We start from the raw sequence: 26,158 nt of genomic DNA, 5'->3' as shown, positions 1-26,158 counted from the left end.
TGGATGCAGAAAGTAGGGTCACTACCCACTGCGCCACGCGGCCGTCAGTTTTTCGTATTTACAAAGGGACAACAATAAAACATCAGACTTAAATAAAACAGTTTATTGATTTACAAATTATTATTATTTCTTCCATCTACATCTACCTATCCTCGAGAAACTCGTCTCCGCAACCCATCCTATCATTTTCAATTTAATTATAATAAGAAGAATATTTACACAAAATTAAGTGAATTACCTATACGCATTGTAACATATCTTTCACCTTTGACGAGACTAATTTCATTTTGAAAAAAAAAAAAAAAACTAAAACAACAATAATTTTGACTAAAATTTTTAAACCAAAACCTAATAACAATTTTCTTACATCTAAAATAACACATACTATACAAACAAATTTTATTTTCACCAAATATATTTTTTTTATTAATTATTATTATTACCAAAGGTGAAAGAATGGGGCCTTATATAAAGACATGCCTAGAGAAAATACGTTAAATAAAATATTACAACAATTATTTATAAAATTAAAATGTATTTTTTATATTTATTTCTAGAATTTATTGGTACTATTTTAATTTAAAAAATAAATGGCATACTTTATCTATAAACAAAGCAAATTATTAATAATGATTACTGGTCCAATCACATATAACAGGGAAGACCCGATCTGGGTACTTAATTGGGTATGTTTGGATAAATCTTAAAAATATAAAAAAAGACAAACAATTGGATTGAGCATTATATAAATAACAAAAAGTATTACCTACTTAACAAGACTACGGAATAAAGTCACAGACAAGACAAGACAGTCGCTTGTCCTAGACACAAGGCCGACAAGTATTTAGGGCCCCTTTGGTAAGTAAAAGAAGTTATACGACACAAAAAACATTTTTCTATTAGGATTTATAATATTATGGATCGACAAGAATTTTCATATGAATGATTTGAAGCTAAAAGAAAACATGAAGTTCCACATTTTATCTCACACACATATACAGGGTGCTCGGGAGTATTTTCCCATAACTCTGGGGTTATATTATTTAGCGAAAATTAATTAAAAATGTTCAAGGAATATGTGTTCTAAAATTAATATTTTCGGGGTGAATAATATTTATTTTGTAAATAGATCCTAAAATGTGTTCATTATACGCAACCTTATATTTATGACGTAGCCGAGTTTGACGTACTTTAAAATGCAAGGATAGATAAAGGCGTGTGTTACATGGATAGTCGGAATTATTTGAATTACTTTGTATGAAAACATAAAAAGTTTTTATTTTTTAGTTAAAAAAAAAAAATTAGTTATGCAGTTCGGCTCGCAAATATGACCATGTTTCCGAATTTCGCGAAAAACTCAAGTGGCCCTCGATCCGCCTTCGCAGGAATACTCACATTCTGTCTTTTTTGTATAATGTCCTGTTTAATCCTACGACTCCGATTTATTTAAAAGAGCGTTTTAGCTTTCTAAGTGATACTCACTGTCGCTCCCTTCGCTCTGAAGACAACCTAATCTTAAAAATTCCTTCCCATAATACTTCCTTCTATTCTAAATCCTTTTCTGTTAAAGCTGCTCGGCTCTGGAATTCATTGCCCTTAGACATTCGGCGTGCCCAATCTCTAACCTCTTTCAAACGGCTGGTAAACATGCACTTTTTTCCTCCCTGATCTTTTAATTTAACTTATTAATCCAAATTACGCTTGTATGTGTATTATGTTTATTTATTATTATTTTTGAATTATTTTGTTTATTTATTTTTCTTTTGTCTTCCCTTAGATGCCGTCTTGTTTTTATATTTTGCAGGTTTTCATGTATGTATGTATGTGTGTATGTATGTATGTATGTATGTATGTATGTATGTATGTATATATGTATTTCTTTGTATATATGTATGATGTAGTTAAGTATAGTCTATGTATTATTATTATGTATTATTGCTTAATATTTATGTATTTAAATTACTTAACTTTTCTTATTTTTTGTGTGCGTATACCCGAATCGGTGCTTACGTTTTTTTTTTTTTTTTTTTTTTTTTCTCTTCCACAGTGGTTGTCTGGAAGAGATCGCTCTTTAGCGATAAGACCGCCATTTGTACATTAGTTTCTAAGTGTTATTATAAGTTATTGTTTATTTTTGTTTTTAATGTACAATAAAGTATATTTCTTCTTCTTCTTCTTCTTCGGCTCCTATAAGTGGACTCGTCAACACCTTGAAGTTATGGAAAATACTCCCGAGCACCCTGTATAATTTGATAGTAACTACAACTTTTCCATGGTAAATGGTACTAAAGTAACACCTTTTATTGAATCTTTAAGCAAAATATTTCTTAAATAATAAATATTATTTGTTTTTTTATTGACATTTCACGGTTACATTTCCTCTAGTGACATGACTACATAAATTATACTATTGATAAATAAAGTTAATTAATATATGAAATGGTGCACCAATTTTCAATTGTCAAGCATCAATAACAACAATTTTACAAGGATTGTATTTAAAATATATGTGAATAAAAGGAGTTTTATATATATTTTTTTCTATAATAAAAAGAATTTACAGGAGCCAAATTATTTCTCACTTTAGTCTTTTAAATAAATTTTAGAAAAATAAAACATCTATTTTGAAGCCATTATAATTTTAATTAAAGTGCCGACACGATAAGAAATCTATGTGACTTCATATATAGTGGAAATCAAAAATAACTTTATATACATAACACATTTTATTGAGACAAAAATATTTACTTAATATATTTAAGGCCGGTTTAACCACTTTGTTGGATAGTCCAAGTGTATATATTGTCTCTTTCTTATAATATATCAACCCATGTTCGGCGCACTGCTGAGCACGAGTTTCCTCTCAGAATGAGAGGGGTTAGGCCAATAGTCCACCACACTCATAGAGAATTACGAAAATTCTCAGGTACCTATGCAGATTTCCTCACGAATTTTTCGAGACACGTGATATTCAATTTCTGAAAATGCTCATAACTAAAAATTTGGAGGACTACCTACGCCCTTCGTGACAAATACTCTTAAACTATCAAACACTAATCAGAAGGTGGTGAAACTGGCCCTTAATCAACTAATATAGCCAGAGTGTCAGAACCATTCCTTCATCACTTAAAAAAGTTAAAAATTTGACAGCCCTTGCTTCTACCAAACAACACACTATCCTCCTAATAAACTCATGTCATCAGGGGTTGCCTGTTAGAAATTGCTTATAGCAATAAGGCCGAATTTTTATTTTTAATTATTCTTTATTTAATTTGTTATGCATTTTTGTGTGCAATATAGTATATTTCTGCTTCTTCCAATCTTTTAATAGACAGCACACAAATTTTTTATATGACCGCCCTTGCATGCCAATTTTCAGTGTTACCTATTTTTTTTTAATTTAATCATATCTATATAGTCTGTGTAATAAAGTGTTTTCTTCTTTTATAAAATAACGAAGGTATGGTTATCACAAGCGCATTGACCTCAACTTTACTAGTATCAAACTTACAGTTCGGGAACGAATGAAGGAAACAGACTAACTCATTTCACGAAAACTTACCATTCATTCATTATTCATTCAAATGTACTACGAGTACAAACTTCATTTACTTCAAAATATACTTCCACCAACACTTTTGCATTTGAAACAATATATTTACGTAAAATATACTATGTGTTTATATTATCTTTTCTAGTTCTGCCTGGTCTATTTCAAATCAGAGGGCCTAGTGGCAGTTTGATACTGTTACTGTCACGTAACGTAAACGCGAATTTCTAAAGAATTGAAACAGCGCCATCTTGTGGCACTACTGAACAACTGTTTCAATTCCATATAAATTTGCGTTTACGTCAAGTTTAGTAACAGTATGAAAATATTAAAAACTCCCACTAGGCACACTGAACCATATGCCCTATAAAGTATAATATAGTCACTGTCTGTTTACTGTAATTCTTTCTTTGAACGTGGCTGTAAAGGAGAATGCCCACTGGCCCATACAACGTCGGCCTAGGGAACCCAGGTATACCCCCGTATAAAAGTACATGGAGATAATAATAAGATGTCTAATCTGATTAAATAATAATTGGCTTAATAAAAGTATGTTGCTTGAAGAAAAAAAAATTGTTATCGATCTTCTAGGGCAAAATGTACGCCGGCGCAAACATTTGAACTGTATTATATATTTCTTTGTATTATTTCTACTGTACCAACAAGCTTAAAAAATAAGAAAACGAAAAACAAACAAATCATAAGTCTTCAAAAAAATCGTAAAACTCAGGCTGTATGGGCAACGATCATAGCTTTTCCCTGTTGTGGACAAATAAAAGATGATTTAAAAATGTCGTAAAATGTTGTAGCAAACTTTTTTATTCAAAGTAATGATTTCATTATTAAAGTAGAATTTATCAAGATTTTTTTAGATATAAGTAAATTGCCGGGTGGTTAGGGTAGGCCTGGACCCAGTGGCGTGCATAAGGTTGTCGATCAGGGTATGCACTAGTAATAAAATGAAGCAAACTGGAATAATCCGTATTTAATAAGCACTAAGAAGACAACTCTTAGGGTATGCAGTACTTTAATGCATGTATGAAGTGCACGCCACTGCCTGGATCGGGGACGGGCATTCCCTTTTATACAGACTCTCGTAAGTGTTGAAAACCTCAAATTGGCCCTCCAATTGTGCCGCTACAACAATCAAAGTCAATAGTACTAGGATATGACGTCACGTATTTTATGACGTCATAACATACCAAACCGGCTTTTGCAAGAGACCTAAAGAGATTTTTTTATACACAAAATCTATTATAACATTGAAAAGACTAACCAATAACCCTAGAAGTAGTAGAAATACATAAATATAGCTTTGCAACTTCGTTCGTAACACTCCCGATGTTCCGCGCGGGCCGGGAGGCGTGTAGCGATGAATGAAAAATCCACGACTGATGCACGTCACATCCCTGTACGCACGATTTCACACCCGCGCAGTCTTTCCCCCTGTCGCCCGCATATCATGGGAGTGTTATCAACAAACTTGCCAGATTACAATACACCATTGTACGTGATATATTATTTCTATTGAAAATTTCACAATATTTTTTTCTAATAAAAGTCCGTGTCAAGTCTTTTAGGGTAAAATTAGTAGTACCTTATAGTTAATAATATGTATTATTAATTTCTATTGTCTGTCTATTTGTTTCGGCATGACTGGAAAATTACTTAACAGTTTTTAATGGGACTTCTACTGTATGATAGGTTACTATAGCTCGGCAAGTTTGTTGATGAAACTCCCATGGTATGCGGGCGACGGGCGAGGAAGGACAGCGCGGGTGTGAAATCGTGTATTCTCATATCAATTTATGTTGTATAGAATATTCGGATATATCTGAAGACTTATTCGTAACGTAATAAGTTATGTGTAGCGGTCAACTTTTTGCTGTCATCGCTACCAGCTCCCCGGCCCCCGCAGACCATCGGGTGTGTTACGAACAAACTTGCCAAGCTATAGTCGTCAAAATTGCGTGATAACCACGGAGGCCAAACCGTGGATAAAAGCTAGAATGTTTTAATGATTTTTCACGAATATATACGAATATAGTACAGGTTCATATTATACACATTAATTTCCGGCCGCTCAGAAATAGCGTTTCTGACAAGTCGTGATCGAATCGGCGAGGTAACTTCGAACTTGCGCACAAGGTTAAACTGAGCTGTTTCAAGGTTATGCCAACTGTTTGTCTTTGTAGTGATGAGACAAAAAACGAGACAATTGTAATCAAATATGTTTGTCCCATTCGATCACGACCTGACAGAAACGCAATCTCTGAGCGACCGGATTTTAGGATAACATATAAACGTAAATTTTTCAAACAATATACAAATAGTGATCGGAATTATGTAATATTTCGACAAATGTAAATAAGTGCTTCAAGTCAAATAAGAAATGATACTATCTTACAATATTTAATATTGCTTTTATTTAAAAAAATTAAATTAAAAAAAAAAAAATTATGTCCTTTATCACATTTTATACAATCATCATAGTGATTTATAATCCCACACAAAAATATCAAACGCAAATCTCCAAGCAATGGCATAGACTATAGAGTATAGACAAACCACATAACTGAGTCCAGTGGCGTACACATCATAGGTGCAAATATACTTCTCATTACGAACCTGTGTTTGAATAGAAATTTCCCATTTTGTACAATAGGGTAGTTGACTCATATCAAATTTATCATCTAATATATAAAATTCTCGTGTCGCGGTGTTCGAACTTGAACTCCTCCGAAACGGCTTGACCGATTTTGATGAAATTTTTTGTGCATATTCAGTAGGTCTGAGAATCGGCCAACATCTATTTTTCAAACCCCTAAATTCTAGGGTAGAGTAGTGGTAGGGTAGGGGTATGGTATAGGGATAGGGTAGGGGTAGGGTACCGGTAGGGTAGGGTAGGAGTAGGGTAGGGGTAGGGTAGGAGTAGGGTAGGGGTAGGGTAAGGGTAGGGTAGGGGTAGGGTAGGGGTAGGGTAGGGTAGGGTAGGGGTAGGTTAGGGGTAGGGTAGGGTAGGGGTAGGGTAGGAGTAGGGTAGGGGTAGGGTAGGGGTAGGGTAGATGTAGGGTAGGGGTAGGGGTAGGGTAGGGGTAGGGTAGGGTAGGGTAGGGGTAGGGTAGGGGTAGGGTAGGGGTAGGGTAGGGTAGTGGTAGGGCAGGTTTATGGTATAGGGATAGGGTAGGGTTAGGGTAGCGGTAGGGTAGTTGTAGGGTAGGGTAGAGTAGGGGTAGAGTAGAGGTAGGTTAGGGGTAGGGTAGGGGTAGGGGTAGGGGTAGGAGTAGGGTAGTGTAAGGTAGGGATAGGGAAGAAGTGCAAATAAATAAATTAATAAGTCAAAGCGAAGCTTGAGCGGGTCCGCTAGTTATACCATAATAATTTCGTATATTACCAATACCAATTTGAATATGAAATAGAAAAAGATTATTTTAAAAACTGCGTAGTTAAAAATTGCGTAAATATTTTATATTTTTGTCCAAAGGTCCCCATTTCGTGACGTCATAGTATTAGGAAACATATATACGTCAAACTAAACGATGTCCGATTTTTTGCTTAAAAACGATCTATATGCTTTGAATCACAGTTTTCCAGCAATTTCGTTAAATACAAAGTGGTAAAAAACTACCTTGACGTTAGTCACAGATAACACATAGACCATCACTGCGGACGTTTTCGGACGTTTAATCAAGATTTATTTAAAATTAAAATTTAGGAGTATTGAAGTCTCAAAAAATTCAATACATTATTTTACGTTCTAATAGAACGATAACAAATAATTTAAGAACGTTTATAAAAAAGTCAACTAGCTTATTTGTACGTGTAGTGCTTACCCTAGTTAACAAACTTATGCATGCCACTGACTGAGTAATCCCCTACAGGGGTATTAGGCGAGAAAGTATGTAGCGGCTAGTAGGCACATTCTACTACTATTTATTCTTTGACGGGCGCACGTGTTTCTCAGTTATGTGGTTTGCCTATAAAGGTTTAGCCGGCTCATATTACTGTCGGATCCGATTATCGTGTCGTCTCATTTAAAGGCGATTTATTCATTATACGACATTATTGAGTCTATCTTTATTGCAAAGCAGAAATTTAATTTAAAATGGATTTATTACCCTTGTAATTGAATTGGCTTTTCTACTTTTTATGCTAGAAAATATTGTGTTAACACTGCTAATATGGATTTAGTGCAATGAGGATACAAATAGATATAGACATAAGATAAATAATAGTATTGTTTTAAATTATTTTTTCATGTTAATCACTGCAAGATAGGCTAATGATTCTGATTTGTAGCCTTTTTAAAACACTTTATAATTCTCAATCACAATGATTAATATCATAGTAAATAGTTATCACACGTATGTATGATAGAACGAAAATTTCAGAGACTTATTATTTACTAATAAACATCAATATACAGATCTGTATGTTAGTTATACTCGGAGGGAATGAAATGGTTATTATTATTTAGCTGAGCAAAGATAAAATCTTCATATTAATTAGTTACACCGAATTTTTATTTGTTATAATAACAAAAAATTTTTTTTACAAAAAATATATAATTTACGCATGGAAAAAGTTCCCGTTCGTTTTTTTCACAAAACATTTTTTTATATGTTTCACTAAAATTGCAATAACTATATTTACTAAACCTTACCTGCATGAATTCGATAATAATATTATACGGGACGATTCGCACAGCGTTGAAACAGAATCACATATAGAAATAAAGACAAAAATATGCAACATATATTCAGCTTTTCATTTTCATTTTCATGAAAAAAATTGTCACGTGACTTAAATCCAATATGGCGGACGTCCAAGATGGCGGACAGGCTATATGAAATGCAAAATAAAAATATGCAACATATATTCAGCTTTTCATTTTCATTTTCATGAAAAAAATTGTCACGTGACTTAAATCCAATATGGCGGACGTCCAAGATGGCGGACAGGCTATATGAAATGCACCCCCATGATAGGTATCAAGCGTGTTTTTTAGTTTTTCAAACTATTCATGTTATTACTAAATATCTTTGCTTTCTAAAAAACCAAGTGTGCTGTAGACCACATGACTGTAGCAAAATTTCTTTAAAAAAAAAAAAAGAAAACTTATCGCATAGAACGCCATCTATGAGCGCCAGGCATAACTGCAATGCAACAGGTTCTTGAAGTGTACATAAAGGGATTGTTTCAAAGTTCTCTACCAACGCCATCTACTGGTACATACAAAAAACAAACGCAGTCTCACTGTGCCTGTAGATGGCAGCGTGCGTCACCCAATTACAATTTTCGTAACGCATTCACCAACTTACTACTCAAGTCTAGCGTACGTATAAAAGGTTTACTCGTACGATACGATACTTGAAAAAATCGTACGATACGACTTTAAGACAATCGGATCTGATAATAAATGTGCCGCGACCTGTAAAATTTACCTTAAATCTAGTCGCCATCACAAGTGCATACAAGGAGATATAAGCCCGTCTCTGTCGCACGCGGTCACGATTATCTATCTGTCCCTTTCCCTCTCTAGTGGTGAGATGAGATGGTGCTATGTTGTTGCTTGTGCCGCCGATGGTCGTAATTCACGAGCCTCTGCCCGACGAGGTATTTGTCGTTCTTTATGTGTTCGTACAGTTTGCGGAACTGACGTATCTGTGAAAAATTAAACGGATTTCATTACTATGGATAGGACACAGTTTCAAAAACCGATGGACTTTGGGGTCTATAGCTTGGCAGATTGATGACACTCCCATGATTTGCGAGCGACGGGGGGAAAGGACTGCGCGGATGTGAAGTGGTGCGCGCGGGCAGAGGAAAGGACTGCGAGGGTGTGTAGTCGTGCGCGTGGGGCATCTCTACCCCCGGCCCGCGCGGACCATCGGAAGTGTTACGAACTAATTTGCCAAGCTATAGCGACGTAGCGAAAAGAACAGTGTGTTGGTCGACCACAATGTGGAATTCTAGTGTGGAAAGAAAATGTTTGGAATTCAAAAATTTCTTGAGAACGATGTTTTCATTTCCGCAGCTATTGGTTGACATTCCTTTCTCTCGTATCGAGATATGTTAAGGTGCGCAACTGACGCCTGCTAGGTTCAGAATGCACGCCACGAGATTTCGTCCTATTGCGATAAGAGCGATATTTATGATTTCGCCGCTATTGGTCGACGCTGCTGCGACGCATACTAGCGGTAGCTCCAGAAGCTACCACTCACCTGGAACAGCGCCAGCCCGGCGAGCATAGCCAGCAGCAGCAGCGCCGGGTACACCCGCCGCGCCAGCAGGTTGCGCTGCGCGGGCGCGGTGACCACTAGCGGCGCCACGCTGTGCGCCAGCGCGTACGGCACCGCCAGCGCCAGCCCCAGCCAGCGCACCAGCGGCGCTGCCACCTCGCGGAGGACAAATCTGGGGACACGAATAAATTGTTATAGCTTAGCAACTTCGTTCGTAACACTGTAGCGATGAATGAAAAACCCACGACTGATGCACGTCACTTCGCCACACGCACGAATTCACACCCGCGCAGCCTTTCCCCCTGTCGCCCGCATATCATGGGAGTGTTATCAACGAACTTGCCAGACTATAGTTGTTATCAATGGTTATGGTCTAAGATACGGAATAAGATATATAGTATTTTTTTTTTATTCTTTACAAGTTAGCCCTTGACTACAATCACACCTGATGGTAAATGATGATGCAGTCTAAGATGGAAGCGGGCTAACTTGTTAGGAGGAGGATGAAAATCCACACCCCTTTCGGTTTCTACACGGCATCGTACCGAAACGCTAAATCGCTTGGCGGTACGTCTTTGCTGGTAGGGTGGTAACTAGCCACGGCCAAAGCCTCCCACCAGCCAGACCTGGACTAATTAAGAAAATCTCAATCTGCCCAGCCGGGGATCGAATCCAGGACCTCCGTCTTGTAAATCCACCGCGCATACCACTGCGCCACGGAGGCCGTCAAACGTACGTTTGTAACACTCCCGATGTTTCGCGCAGGGGGGGGGGGGGGGGGGCGGCCGTGTAGCGATGAATGAAAAACCCACGACTGATGCACGTCACTTCGCCACACGCACGATTTCACACCCGCGCAGCCTTCCCCCTGTCGCCCGCATATCATGGGGTTGTTATCAACGAATTGCCAGACTGCAGTTGTTATCAATGGTTATGGTCTTAGATCCAGAATAAGGAATATAGTATACCCTCATCTGTTATTTATTTGGGTTAAGAAATAAATTATAGAAAATATTTACATTAACACATTGCAAATAGGTTGCATAGTTAAATTGCAGCCAAACCAAATAGGAAACTAGATCAAAGGCAATTTAATACAGTAAAATTAAGCATACGATGTGATAGTCCAGTAGAATCTCTGACTTCAATTCCGGAGGGTGTGGGTTCGAATCCGGTCTGCGGCATGCACCTCCACCTTTTTAGTTGTGTGCATTTTGATAAATAAAATATCAAGCGTCTCAAACGGTCTTTCTTAATTGTCTGCGTGTGTGAAGTCTGCCAATCCGCATTGGGGCAGCGTGGTGGACTATTGGTCTAACCAGGCCTGGCGCACTCCGTGTTTTAGCAAAAACGTACAGGTCGCGGTACCCTAGGCAGCGGTTTAAACAGGCGAGTGTCACCGTTCGGATCGGACGATTTTGCACACGCTGCGCGACGCGCCAGACGACGAGCGCCTTATATCGCAAGTCGTTCCCGCCAACCGATCGCTACCCCTCTCTAACTCCCTACTCTTTTCGGAAACAAGTCGCGCCACCCAGCGACGTTATATCCGTCTCTACTATTTCCTATTGTATGTACAGTATACTCACTTGAGGTCCATCTCCCTGATGCCGTCCCGGTAGGCCTTCTCGATGGCGCGGCGCATGCTCCAGTCGGGGCCCATCATGATGAGCGCGCACACTATCTTGGTGTACAGCACGCCCAGCGCCCAGTCCTGCCACACGAACAGCACCGGCGACTGCTCCAGTGGCACGCGCAGGGGGATCACCAACACCTGCAATTATAAAAAAAAAAAATAGAATATTTGCCATACTAGGGTTCTGAACGTACGTAGTACAAAAACAGAAGCCTTATTTAATAATATGATGAATATTCCCAATCCCCCCCCCTTCCCCCCTCCCAACTAGACTTAGGAATGGGTATGACAGTAGTACAGCGAGGCGGGGATTGAACCACCACCTGTCGGTGACGAGTCGTAGAGCTATTGAGGGTCTGAGATTATACTTTTTATCGACTCTAACTATCAAAACTATCAATAAACTTGAATAATGCATTTAAAAGATATATTATCTTAATTTTTTTCCAAACCGAAAAAAAATCATTGTAAGTCTGAACACTAAACTTGCTTTTCTTAATGAGTACTGTTTACCAACAAATAAATTAGAAATGAAGGTAGAAAACGCATGTCATTTAATAATTTATTTAATTTAAATTATGTATAGTTTGTTTAAAAAATGTTGTTCTAAGTTTATTAATTAAAGGAGATGGTCCATTTCATTTCCACTCCTGTACCCCGTTATCATTATAATTTAAAAAATACAAGGTTTTATGACATGAAAATTGACAGCAAACGTCAAATTGACTACTGCATTGAAAACGTCACCTATCCGCCATTATGATACAATTTTGTATCATCTCCTTTATGTTCATTAATTAAAGAACAACTTCATTGTAATTATTATTAGGTGTGAAATTACTAGTGATTTATACCATCATTTTTAACTTGTTTGTAAACAGTACTCATCTAGAACAGCTGCAATATAATAGAAATATTCAGTCATAAACTCGACACCAAAAAAGATAGATTATAACAAAAGTATGGACATCATGGTAACATGCAAAATCATAATCTGCATGCTTTTCTAAGTTCAAAACTGTAAACAGAATGTTGTCCTCGAATTATGCACACTTAATACTTCACAGCGCCTGGTCTTAATGGTAGATAATACTTTTATAAAAAAAAGAACAAATAACATGGAGAAACTTTTTTAATGAACCTGGACATTTAGAACGACGCCATTAATAATGGAGAGAAACTCATGACTCACCAGTTCCAACAGAAGTCCAAACATAAGAGGGACCAGTCCCAGCAGCGCCAGAGCCGCCAGCGCAGCCCTAACGGCGCGGTGCGTCCACAGAGCTGCACGGGCCAGCAGCGCAGCCCTGCCGCCCTGCGCCCAGCCGGCCGCTAGCGCTCCGCCCCGTCCAGCCGCCCAGCACACGTACATACCTGTGTACAACCCGAAGCTGACATTCTTAACCTACTTCAAAAAAATCGGTTATCTGTAAAATCGGTTTACTGACTATAGTTGAACGTGACAACGTCATAAGAAAATACTGATGGAATGATTGCATTTTTCAAAAGAAAATGTTCGTGTAAGGTCCCTTGTCTGTAATAGCAGTAAGTCACTGTCTCACCACTACACTATTATACACTATAATGGCCAGCAGCACACGTCCGCCTCCTCTCGATGCCAGAGACAGACTGCCCGCTTTCTCCCACTACCGGTGTATATATACACAAACACTACAGTTCGTTTTTCTAAAATACTGTTTAATAATCTTCATAGACCAGAATATACTTTATTTCTTTTGTAAAAAAAGTTGGCAACACTAGAGCGAGGGAACGACGCATGACGTCATCTTTTTTCGAGTGTGCAACCAGCTTCATCGAATTATTAGACGTTGTCACGTCAAAAAGAAGGCGATTCTCAATTCGATTTTTTTTATGTTTGTTACCTTATAACTCCGTCATTTACTAACCAATTTTTAAAATAATTATGTTTTGATATATTCGTATTCAGATTGATCTCATTTAATTTTCGCAAAAGTCGGTTCAATAATTTCGTTTTATGATCAAAATAACTGAAAAAAAATGAACAAATATGCTACGAGTAGGACTCACTAAAAACAGAAAAATAAAATCTTTTTAACAAAAATTATTAACCGACTTCAAAGATACATTAGTCTATAAAGGGATAAATAGCATTGCACCTAAGTCCTTTCTATTGATCGGCTTGAAGGCGGCGCTAAAAAACCAAAATATGTCATCTGATGAAGAACCGCACTAAAAATTACAAATATTGGATTGAAGTCACGTGACTATTTTTTTCGTATTCCTGACAGCAAACCCTTTCATTTGATATCCATATCATGGGGGCGGATTTCAAACAGCCAGTCCGCCATCTTGGGGAGGCCGCCATATTGGATTTGTAATGACGATTCTTAGCTAGTCATGTATTGTCATCAGAACTCAGAGCGTGTGCAAAATTTCATCCTACACGAAGATCGGAAAGTGGGTCAAATTATGATTCCAAGATTTTCTTACATACATAGTTAAAAGTGAAGCTAATATAAATGACTACAAGCCCTTGAACAAAAATTATGTGTGAAATGTACCAACATTAATAACGCTTAAAAGGCTGTTACTATATCAGAAAATAACTCTGAGCACTATGCCGTCATTTCTGAGCGGTACAGGTGAGTATGCGAGTGAAGAGTAAGGCTTGCGACCCTTATATTTCGACTCCTGCGCTGGAAATATGTACAAAAGGAATTGCACAAATTCCTTACAGTAATAAATGACCTATTTTGTTTCTGCAATTTTCGACGAATTAACATTTGTTCTGACTTCCGGCACCACCATTTTAGTACGGCACTAGGATTGTCGACATTTATTTTTAATCATCTTTAACACTATAACAATAAATAAAATAAAATAAAAATAAAAAAGCCTTTTATTTCCAGTACAAACATACATATACAATTTTGTGAGAATTACCTACTTTTAAAAATTAATATGTAACTATTCTATGGTATTTATTTAAAAAAACTATATTTGCTGGAACCCCTCTCAGGTAAAGGCCACCTCCAAAGATTTCCATTTTTCCCGGTCACACACTATAACAAAGCCGTACATTATTAATTAGTCGTAATTCATCATTTGTACCTGAGAAATTTCATTCTCTCGCGTACTCACCACTGTACCGCTCAGAAATGACGACATAGTGCTCAGAGTTATTTTCTGATATAGTAACAGCCTTCTAAGCGTTATTCACGTTGGTTCATTTCACAGGTAATTTCTGTTCAAGGGCTTGTACTCTATAAAGCGTGTAAAAAAAAACAACTCACCGCATGCTGCCGTATACAATTCGTGCACACCTTGGGCTGCCTTGGGTAGCCATAGTGCCATCACTTTTCTGCCTATAGCCACTGGTATGACCTACACACATAATACACATTTAGTCTCTATCGTCCCAATATGGGGTCCTAAGGTGCTGGAATGGTGACCCGCACTAGCAGTGTTGGTGGACCCCCCACCGGGTGGACTGACGTCATCATGCGAATCGCAAAGATTTTCGGTTTCTACATATCGTACCAGAATGCTTAATTGCTTGGCGGTACGTTTGCCAGTGATAACTAGCTACGGCCGAAGCATCCCACCAGACCTGAACCAATTTGGAAAACATCAATCAGCCTAGCCAAGGGTCGAACCCAGGAGCTCTGTCTTGTAAATCCACTGCGCATACCATTGCGCCACGGAGACGACCATGTTGCGTTGACATTCAGCTCTACCTCGGTTCAGGTGACACCACCGATATGCAAAACCGCACAATGACATAAACCATAATATTAAAAACATAAAACAGTTACGTGCCGACAAAATCACTGCAAAAAGTGATCCGAATTTACATTATATGTTTATGTTACTTATTTTATATAGTTTTTACACTTCCTGAACACACAAATCGACATTGTAGACAATATTTAGGTATTATTTGTTTGAATAACTTTCGTTGTTTACTACTTATGCGACTAAAATAAATCAAGACAACTACAGTTCGTTTTAATGTAGGATGGTGCGAGTGACTGTTCGTTTCACTTTTGAAAGTTTGCCACGATTCACGATAATACGTATATATTAGGTTATATAGTACGTATTATGAACGTCATACAAGCGATTGTCACCGTTACCATGCTATCTGAAAAACACTTTAGCCGCTTGTGTTCGCCTCAGTTTCAACGCGCTAGTATAAAATCTTTGTTTGTGTATGCAACCTATAAAAGACTTACAAGAGTGAGCGCGCTCGCTAAAACCAGCGAGACGGACACCAGTGCCAGAAGAGCGCCTAGTCGCAGCGGGAACCACGACACGCGCACGTAGGGCTCGAAGCCTGCCGGACCGTCTCGCCACATCAAAGCCTGGAAACAACGTCACAATCATTATACATCTTCACTGGCATGCACAAAATATTTAACTAAGGTAAGCACTATCATAATTCACCCTACTTTAGCTCCAATCACAAACCGATGCCTTGTAGCGAATGACGTTACAGTTTATGATTGGCGTTTGCGGTGACATGATTCATAAAAATACAATTTTGTTTTATAAAAATATTACAATTACGAGATTATTTTCACAAAATAAAAATGTGATTAGAGTTTTCAGGCATCTAAACTGCCTTCAAAAAATCTTTAATCTTTAATCTTTACTGATATGAAAATATGTAACTTTCTAATATTTTTAATGAATATTACGAAATTGTTTAATTACGTCACACTTATTGTTAATTTGTTAGGATTACTAACTCATTAGGTGCGGGGACAGGGCCTGGTGTCTTGCAACACAGGTTTTGTACCCAGTGCGAGCACCAGTCCCCACATTATCATGTATATTCAAATTATAACCTAACATAGTTATATTTTTGTACATAATTCAACCCATATTCGGCTCACTGCTGAGCTCGAGTCTCCTCTCAGAATGAGAGGGGCTAGGCCAATAGTCCACCACGCTGGCCCAATGCGGATTGGCAGACTTCACACACGCAGAGAATTAAGATAATTCTCTGGTATGCAGGTTTCCTCACGATGTTTTCCTTCACCGATTGAGACACGTGATATAAAATGCACACAACTGAAAAGTTGGAGGTGCATGCCCCGGACCGGTTTCGAACCCACACCCTCCGGAATCGGAGGCAGAGGTCATATCCACTGGGCTATCACGGCATAATTATTATCATAATGTGGAGAAAAATAAATTTCATTTCATTTCATTTCATATTTACCGGGTCACACTAGAATAAAGTTTGGGAAACGCTGCTCTAGGGCTTAGAGCAATGCCGCAACGGATCAAAAGGATGCTCTCAACAAAGCATACAAAACAAATAAGCGCTGTCCATCGTCTGTTGAACGTGTGTACTGTGATTTAAAATATATGCAAACGACGACTCTGCGTCATTGCAACGTAACGCAACGCACTAATGGTACATCTCCCTTACCCGGTGAGCAGCCCCCAGCTGGTGCGGCGGATGCGGCGGCGGGTGCGGCTCGTTCTCCCGCGACGCCTCGCCCAGCAGGTACGAGCGCAGCCCTAGGGCTCCAGCCGCGCACGCACACCACGCGCGCAGCCCTGCCTTGAGCCACGTGCGCGTGTGGGACTGCTCCAAGAGTGCTGGGAGGATCACCTGGAACAATAGGGTTAAATAAATCGACAATTTGGAGCCTTACTATCATTATCAGACTATTTCAAACAGTCCACCATACAGTGGCGTAGCGTGCCTTGGAGGGGTGCCTGTATCACAATTAGTTGGGGGGCCCAAATGAAGGATAATGATTTCTCACAAAAGAAACAAATATGCTTGCTTAAAAGAAATATGACAGTGACTTAAACTATGTATGTTTCCAACTTTTGGGCACACGCTATTTTACTATATTTTGCATTTACACGTACGGGGCCTCTGTAGTCCGGGGGCCCCGTATCATTGACACGGCTGATATGGCGGTAGCTTCGCCCCTGACCAGTCAGGCTTTCTTATAGGAAAGGGGATATAGAGCTTAGACCCACCACACTACTCCAATGCAAGACCACTAACCGATTTTAATGAGGATGACCGGGAGCAACGTACTCTACGAGGCTTAAGATTAGGGTTTAACACCACCAATTTCCCAACTTTGGGCTGAAAACTTCTTTATCACCATGATCATTAGCAACAACATTTCGGCTCACTGTTGAGCCCGAGTCTCATCTCAGAATGAGAGGGGTTAGGCCAATAGTCCACCACGCTGGCCCAATGTCGATTGGCAGACTTCACACACGCAGAGAACTAAGAAAATTTTTAGCTATGCAGGTTTCCTCATGTTTTTTCTTTACCATTTGAGATATGTGAACTGAAAAGTTGGAGGTGCGTGCCCCGGTCCGGATTCGAACCTACGCCCTCCGAATCGAAAGCAGAGGTCATATCTACTAGGCTATAACCCAGGATATAATGTTCCCATACCATGTAGACTATCATTGCATGAACAAGACAGTTAGATAGTGTTTTTCAGATAGCATAGGTACCTACAGAGACAGTCCGTTTCACTATTGAAAGTTTGTCGCGATTTTTTTTTTTACAAGTTAGCCCTTGACTACAATCTCACCTGATGGTAAGTGATGATGCAGTCTAAGATGGAAGCGGGCAAACTTGTTAGGAGGAGGATGAAAATCCACACCCCTTTCGGTTTCTACACGTCATCGTACCGGAACGCTAAATCACTTGGCGGTACGTCTTTGCCGGTCGGGTGGTAACTAGCCTCCCACCAGCCAGAGCTGGACCAATTTAGAAAATCTCAGTCTGCCCAGCCGGGGATCGAACCCAGGATCTCCGTTTTGTAAATCCACCGCGCATACCACTGCGCCACGGGGGCCGTCATAAGATTCACGATAACAGTACGTATTACAACGTCCAGCTGTCACCGTACCCATGCTATCTGCAAAACACTGTATACTTACTTGCAACAACAGCAGTTCCAAGCTGAGTTCATTGACCGGCGCCTCGGTATGTACTGCCACAGCGTAAGGCAGAAACCCTGGCAGCACATACTTGATCACCCGGATGGGCAACCACAGCATGAACAGTACAGCCGTACCGAACACCATAGCGGAGACCACTAGCCGGCGGATGTGCGACCACACTGGCAGGTGGATCATTTCCTGAAACCAAATCTATATCTATCATCATCGTCATCGTGTCCAGCTATCCACTGGTTGGCCTATATAAAGTACTAGCTGACGCCGCGCGGTTTCACCCGCGTGGTTCACGTCCCCGTAGGAGTACGGGGATAATATATAGCCTATAGCCTTCCTCGATAAATGGGCTATCTAACACTGAAATAATTTTTCAAATCGGACCAGTAGTTCCTGAGATTAGCGCGTTCAACCAAAAAAACTCTTCAGCTTTAGAATATTTGTACCGATTACTAGAGGACCCGTTCACACTTCGCTTTGACTTACGTGCACTTCTTTCCTGTCCCTATCCTACTCCTACCTTAACTCTACCCTACCCTACCCCTTACCTTGGGTACCCTAAAAAAAACTCTCCATAAGATGCATACTCATACTTCAAAGAGTATTTCTAAATAAAGAATTAACGAAATTGGTTAGGCCGTTCTCGAGATTTGCGCTTAGCAACACATTAAATACATTAATTTTCATATATATTAAACTTAATTAAGCCCAACAAATATTTTACAAAACTAATAACTCAAAATACTAACGATTTATAGTTAAAATCTTCGACTACTTTTTAACCATTTAATTTTGAAAAATCTTGAATGAGATTATTTTTAGTATTTTTCTGGTAATATCCATTATCTCAGGAACCACTGGTCCGAATTGAAAAATTCTTTCAGTGTCAGATAGCCCATTAATCAAGGAAGGCTATAGGCTATATTTTATCCCTGTATTCCTACGGGAACGGGAAACACGCGGGTGAATCAATTATATATTATAAAAAATACAAATGTAACTTGAAAAATTAAGGACTTTCCATACACACTTTAAACCTCTGTTTCACCCTCTTCGGATTGAATTCGCAACAAAAAGTATCCTATAATCATCTTCGTATTATGGTCTCAAATCATCAAGTTTCATTTGAATTCATTCAGTAGTTTCAGCATGATAGTCAACATAAAATATGGGTATACAGACAAATAATTAAAAAAATATATATATTTTTGGCTTCAGTATCGATTATGATGCCCTACAACAAATATTTTCAAAATATCATAAATGTACATAATTCGACCTGCTACAGTATTATTATAAGTATAGATTGTAATCACTATCCTAAATAGTACATGTACTAGCATACATACATAATATGCTTTTTCCTGAATACTTGCATATAAATTAGCTGCGAATTTAAAACGATCGAATTCTACTGACGTGGGTAAATAATGAATTAATTTGACTATATAATCAGGCGATGCATTAATGAGGCATACAAAATTGACCAATAGTACATGTCCAACCGTAACAGTTGGATAAAAAATATTTCATTAGCTTCTCTGATATAATATGCTAAGTAAACGCGTGCTTGAGGGGTCTATTCGCGGTTTATGAATATAAGTAATTGGAAATAGTATTCATGATCATATACTTTTGACAGAGAGGTAACGTCTAGCGAGGCAGGTCCTATTGTAATTGGTCTGAGGCCACACACCAATATTTTTTGGCGAGTTCGTAAATGTACTTCTGGTCTGCTAGCAAATGTGTTTGACATCCAGTCAGTTACTTAGATGTTTCTCTTAAAGCTAATTGTATGTTGAATGTTTCCTGGCATGTATGATTTGTGTGCTTTTGAAGCAAGAGTGTATAAGCATCTTTAAATAAGAGGGCTTTAATATGTAGCCTACAAACCTGTTATATTGTGTTAAACCTCACATCCTTGTAAATGCACCAACAAATAAACCATTTAGACCAGAACACAGCAATACTGTTTGGCAGCAGAAGTAAATATAACAGTAGTACTTTCCCAGATAAGCTGACACTACTACAATAAATCTACTCTTACTATAGCTTTGCAAATTGGGTGATGACACTCCCATGATATGCAGGCGACGGGAGGCGAAGGACTGCGCGGATATGAAGTCCCAACCCCCGCGGATCAATTTGCCTAGCTATATATTGAAGACTCACCTGCACTGGACTGAAATCGGGATCGTTCAAATTCTTCAAGAACCACAGGACGCCGGGCCTCAGCACTTCTCTTAACAGCAAAATGAATGACGCGAAGTAATACACGTAGACCATCCCAACGAGCCAGTGTATGAAGATGAGGGTCCAAGGAGCAGCTTGGAGACTTGACTCGCGGTCCTTCAGAGTGGCGTCGAACATTGAGAGGGAACATAGGTCCAGCCACCATCCACATACTAGCGGAATGACCCCAATCTGAAAACAATAAGACATCGTCTTTATCAGACTTTAATAGCAAAGTACAAAGGGGGTTTTGGTAATTAACCCACCACCCTGTTCTGTGGGTTGGTGATAATGTGTCTTTTTTTTGTATGAGAATATTTGCCATGTCATGTTAAACATGACCAATATTCCTGTAACCCTACAATTAATCAGCAAAGGCTGTTAAGAGTGGGTTTTTTATACTTTTCAAGTTAGCCCTTGACTGCAATCTCACCTGATGGTAAGTGACGTGGAAGTGATGCAATCTAAGATGGAACCGTTCTCAGTTAGGCGTAGGATGAAAATCCACACCCATATCGGTTTTTACACGTCATCGTACCGGAACGCTAAATTGCTTGGCGGTACATCTTTGCCAGTAAGTTGGCCACGGCCGAAACCAGGCCAGACCTGGACCAATTAAGAAAACCTCGTCCCCAACTCCTCACAGGGGTAGGGTAGTGTTCTTGGTTCAACTGTCTTCGCGAGAACACCTATCAAGTTATAGTGGTTATGTATTGCAATATTAATAAAATATTAACTAATTAATAAATAAGTTAATATTTTTTACTTATTAAAAGTATAATTTATACATTCTTCTGCATTTCTGAAATGAGGAGAACCGCAGAAGAACCAAAGTCACCGACATAGCTCGACGTGTCGCAAAGCTGAAGTGACAATGGACGGGTCGCATAGTTCGAAGAGCCGATGGATGATGGGGTCCCAAAGTGCTGGAATGGCGACCCCGCACTACAAAGCGCGGTGTTGGTCAACCATCCACCAGGTGGACTGACGACATCAAGCGAGTGGCAAAAATTCGCTAGATGCAGGATCATCAGGTTCAGGTTCAGGATCGTGATGTTAGGAAGTTAGTTAGGTCCCTAGTCCCAAAAGGTCTATGTCCTGCAGTGGACGTCTATCGACTGATATAATGATAATAAATATTATACATAGTATTCCTAAGTTGCGTGATTAATCAACAAGTTTAAAAGATAATATATAGCAACTAATCATTCATATTCCTTGCTGAAATATCATTTATTTAAGAATTAAAGAATAATACTATGATAAATTAGTTTCACATTCTAACAACAACAATGCAATACAATAACCTACTTAGTGGTACTTATAATTTTTATTAAACTTCTATTAATTTGATAAGCGCTATCGATCGAAATAAAATAAATTTTAATGGCACTTAGCGCCTTAAGTGCAATTAAAATGCATATTAATTTAATATTTCCGCGCGAAATGCTATTTATATTTATCATGTTGCTGACCGCGTGACGTCATTAAGGCACCTAGCTCATTAGACGGCCACGAATACGACTAGTCCTTGACCTTGGTCGCAAAAGCCACATTTGGTGTTTGTTTGCGGTTACAACTACAATGGTCTGGTCATTAAGTATCCAATTGTCTGGCTGCTGCTGTTATTCTGCCCACGCAACACTGGCTGGCACTCATAGTTAGACAACTTTTACGCGAGTGCTCATAGCAAACAATACGCAGCTTGGTCGCATAAACAGTCGTGCCAGGGCAGCCAAGTTTCCTTGGCAACCATATGGTTCAGTTAACGTGGTTGTTGTGGTCACTTGTCATGGTAGAGGGACTTCTTAAAGAGACTTAGTGTGCAAGGTCCCTTAAATAGTAAGCAAGTGAAACACGATATTGTTACAAATAAAAACTCCACTATAATAATGGAACACATTTTATTACATTGTTGGTTTGTTTACTTGGATTCATCATAAATAGTCAGTCATATTTTTTTTTAATATAAGCTTTAATAATACTGGGATTGATGATATGTGTGCATTTAATAATTTGTTTGGACAAAAATACATAAATGTGCAGGAAAAAAAAAACAACTTTATTGCCCTTTTCCAAACAGGTGCAAAATACAAGTTCTTAATGCATGTTTGCAATATACAATCAGCTGCACAAAATAACACAATTCTTAAGTGCACAAGTTACTAACAGGAATTTCAAGAAGAACCTGTTATTGTCACCTGTTTATTCACACTCATAAATATTATAAATGCAGAAGTTACTATCTTAGTTTGTATGTTGCATTAACACCTAACTATTGATGAGTAATAAATAAATCAATTAAACAAATAAAAAACCTGACTGCATAAAGTATAGAAAACTGAAAAGTAAAAAAAACAAGCTCAGTCCAGAAGTAATGTAGAAGAAAATCATTCTATCCAATATCTAAGGTCCCGACTGTTTTCCAATTGCTTTCTACACTTCTGGACTGAGCTTGTTTTTTTTTTCTTTTCAGTTTTTTTATACTTATGCAGTCGGGTTTTTTTATTTGTTTAATTGATTTATTTATTTCTCTCTTTTTAGTTACGATATATGGTTAATTTTGGATTTATTTATTACGTTTATTACAAAGTATGATTACATGAAAAGTTTCTGAGTGTACTATACATATGTATAAGCAAGTAATAGGAAAGTATAGTAGTTCCTATAAAGTTATAAGTTACAAGGGTTCCAAAGAGTTGAGCCTCAATAAGATGGTAAGAGGGTCAGACTCATCACAAAGAGGTGGTAGTTTGTTCCTTCTGTTGGTCTATTGTCATATGATAAAAGATATGGCAAATATTCCTTATTATAAAACAAAAGAAAAAGAAACTTGCCTTAGTCTGCAAAGTATTTCAATCATTAGTATTAAATATAATATACCTACTGAATGATACTTCACAGTATTATATCTTATAAATCAGCAAGGCAAATGCGCTTTGATATGATAATTTACCTATGTTACACAACTATAGTGGCAAAATCTATTGTTATAATATTTTTAGAAAAAAATGGCACTATTTATAATCTTACTAGCACAAGTTTGCCATTTTGTCCATGTGGAAAACGTTTGACAATCAACATAATATGTTTAAGTCTTTTTTTCAAGAACCTTTAGAAGAGGACCATGCCTTCATAATATATGTTTTTTGCATAACTTTAACTCTTTATGCAGCCCACACCACAGAATCTCTCAAAAGGAATATTTTTACCCATTTTTGGCACAGTTTTCATTTATGCTCCACTCCTATTGGACATAGCATGATGAATGTTTAGCTTCCTTGATAAATGTTTCATAAAAAATAAATCTATACTAATATAATAAAGCTGAAGAGTTTGTTTGTTTGTTTGATTGAACGCGCTAATCTCAGGAACTACAGGTCCGATTTGAAAAATTCTTTCTGTGTTAGATAGCCCATTTATCGAGGAAGGCTATAGGCTATATATTATCCCCATATTCCTACGGGAACGGGAACCACGCGGGGTAAAACCGCGCGGCGTCAGCTAGTCTATAAATAAATCCAACAAAAAGTGTTCAAGTGTCAACTAAACAAACTCTTCAGTGATTTATTATAAGTACAGATTTGTGAATGTAAAACATCTTTTAATTATTGTTATTCAACATACATAACATTACACAATATAGATTTATTATAGTATTTATTAATTATTATTTTCAAGGAAAAATAAGATTTAAACTTGTAAATAAACAATGAGGAAAAAAATCAAGATTTTGTATTACATTGATTCTATGACATTCAAGTTGAATAACTACTATTTTTAACATGACCTCAAAATTTGACAAACTTTAAGATCACTAGGAATGAATTATCATCATCACTAACAGCCGATGAACATCCACTGCTGGACACAGGCCTCTTGCATGGACTTCCAAACAAAAGTCTTGAGCCACCAGGAATAAGAATCATTATGCTTGATAAATTTCTCAATGGATCAGGTTTCTCGCAAATGCAGTTACTTTCAGCTTATATTGAGTAAAATGTGCTTTCCAAACTGGTGCAAGAATCACTCAACTCACTGGCCCTCTTAACTTTTGAAAAGTACTGAAATATTTTTATTAGAATTAAAGAAACTTAAGAATAATAATTGTCACTCACCTCAACTACAGACAGCAATGCCACTTTCACCACCAGATAACAAAATCCCAAAGCTTGTTTCACACCCCGTAGTCTCAGTAATGATGCCATTCCATGTAAAACAGCTAGGAGAGCGCCAACCATCACATATCCAGCCAGGGTAGTGAGAAGACCAGCAAATGGACCTTCGGCTGTTAAACCAGCTAGTGTAGCTCCTACTTTGCCTATATGGTATGGACAAAAGGCAAAGACTACAATGAAAAATGTGTTCAGTGACACAACCCAGAAAACATGCTCTAGGAACACCATAGAGCCGTCTAAGCCCAGCAAACGTGCCCACGTTAATTCTTCAGCTGCCGCTTGATCCCATTCCATAGGATTCCAATTCGCCTCATCTCCTACTAAAGCCTCTTCACCACCTTCAGCATTAGGCTCTTCTCTAGCTCCCACTGCTCCTTCTGCTTCTCCTGCAGGTTCGTTTACATGATCATTGTTATTGTCTTGTAAAGGTAAATCCTCAACAGGTTGCGGAGGCAGATTCTCCCGTTCCATCCAATCAGGGCCACCCCCATGCTTAATCTGCTCTCGTAACCATACCAGTCCAATGAACGAGAATAGAGTACATGTTACTATGAAGCAACCAGAAAACACATCCTTTGCTAGATTTTCTGCTGACACTATATCAAATGGAAGTGATATTACAGGCTCCAATGACCCGGAAAACAGGCAGCGATACGTGCGACAGGCGGTGAGAGGCACTATTCCAAGCCAAGCGAGCGCGACTAACGTGTAATGCAGCCAGTCTTTCACGGCTGAAGCGACGGACGTGACCAGCCCGCCGACAACGTCCGTAATCGGCAGCCGGCGCGGCATATCAGGGGAATAGATCGGCATAAACGAAAAACGATGCCCGCACAACTCGCAAATCTCCTTCCGCGAATATCGCATCCATTGCACCAGGCACTCTTGATGTATCCACTTTATCGAGCCTGTACATATACAGGGGTGGTACAACGGCCGGTCGGACGACGCTTCCGATCTGCAGAACCGGCAGAAGTCCGCACCAGACGGGTCCGAGTCCATCATTGTTGCGATTCGGTTCCGTCAGCTCGAACTGCGAAGTCTGCGAAAGTTGACGTGCTGTTATTCGCGAGCTCTCGTACAGTTGTTGCACAAATAAGACACTGGTCACTGAATCTACATGTGTACACTGTTCTACACACCCGTCCTATTTATTAATATTATTGGCACTTTATAATCATTTATCAAGGGAATTTAGAAACGTTTTACTCTATCAATAAATTATTTTGTTTAGATTAGGACAACACAGACAGAAAATGATATTGCAGAGTTGCCATAAAATTTCTTGATTTTCTACCTTTTCCTTAAAATACAGGTTATAAAAGGTAGAAATTGAATAGTGATGTGAACTTTGACCTTAGACTTAGTACATAAGGACTTGTATCACATC

The 26,158-nt window shown here is 38.4% G+C and overlaps 1 protein-coding gene across 1 annotated transcript; it reads right to left on the bottom strand.

Moving 5' to 3' along the window:
• Window positions 1–88: 88 nt before the first annotated feature.
• Window positions 89–26,035, bottom strand: LOC112051545 (E3 ubiquitin-protein ligase MARCHF6). The gene is made up of 10 exons (XM_024090244.2): window positions 24,709–26,035; window positions 20,531–20,782; window positions 18,344–18,544; window positions 16,851–17,036; window positions 15,646–15,774; window positions 14,704–14,794; window positions 12,621–12,802; window positions 11,382–11,566; window positions 9,775–9,964; window positions 89–9,214 (listed from the first exon to the last, which is right to left on the bottom strand). Exons 1-10 carry the CDS (start codon window positions 25,771–25,773, stop codon window positions 9,089–9,091), a joined length of 2,607 nt encoding a protein of 868 aa, XP_023946012.1. The 5' UTR covers window positions 25,774–26,035; the 3' UTR covers window positions 89–9,088.
• Window positions 26,036–26,158: the final 123 nt, after the last annotated feature.

The sequence above is a fragment of the Bicyclus anynana genome, chromosome 15, assembly GCF_947172395.1.
Source record: "Bicyclus anynana chromosome 15, ilBicAnyn1.1, whole genome shotgun sequence".
NCBI classification, from domain to species: domain Eukaryota; kingdom Metazoa; phylum Arthropoda; class Insecta; order Lepidoptera; family Nymphalidae; genus Bicyclus; species Bicyclus anynana.
The sequence above is the reverse complement of the archived record's forward strand: the minus strand, read 5'-3'. Positions and strand labels throughout refer to the sequence as shown.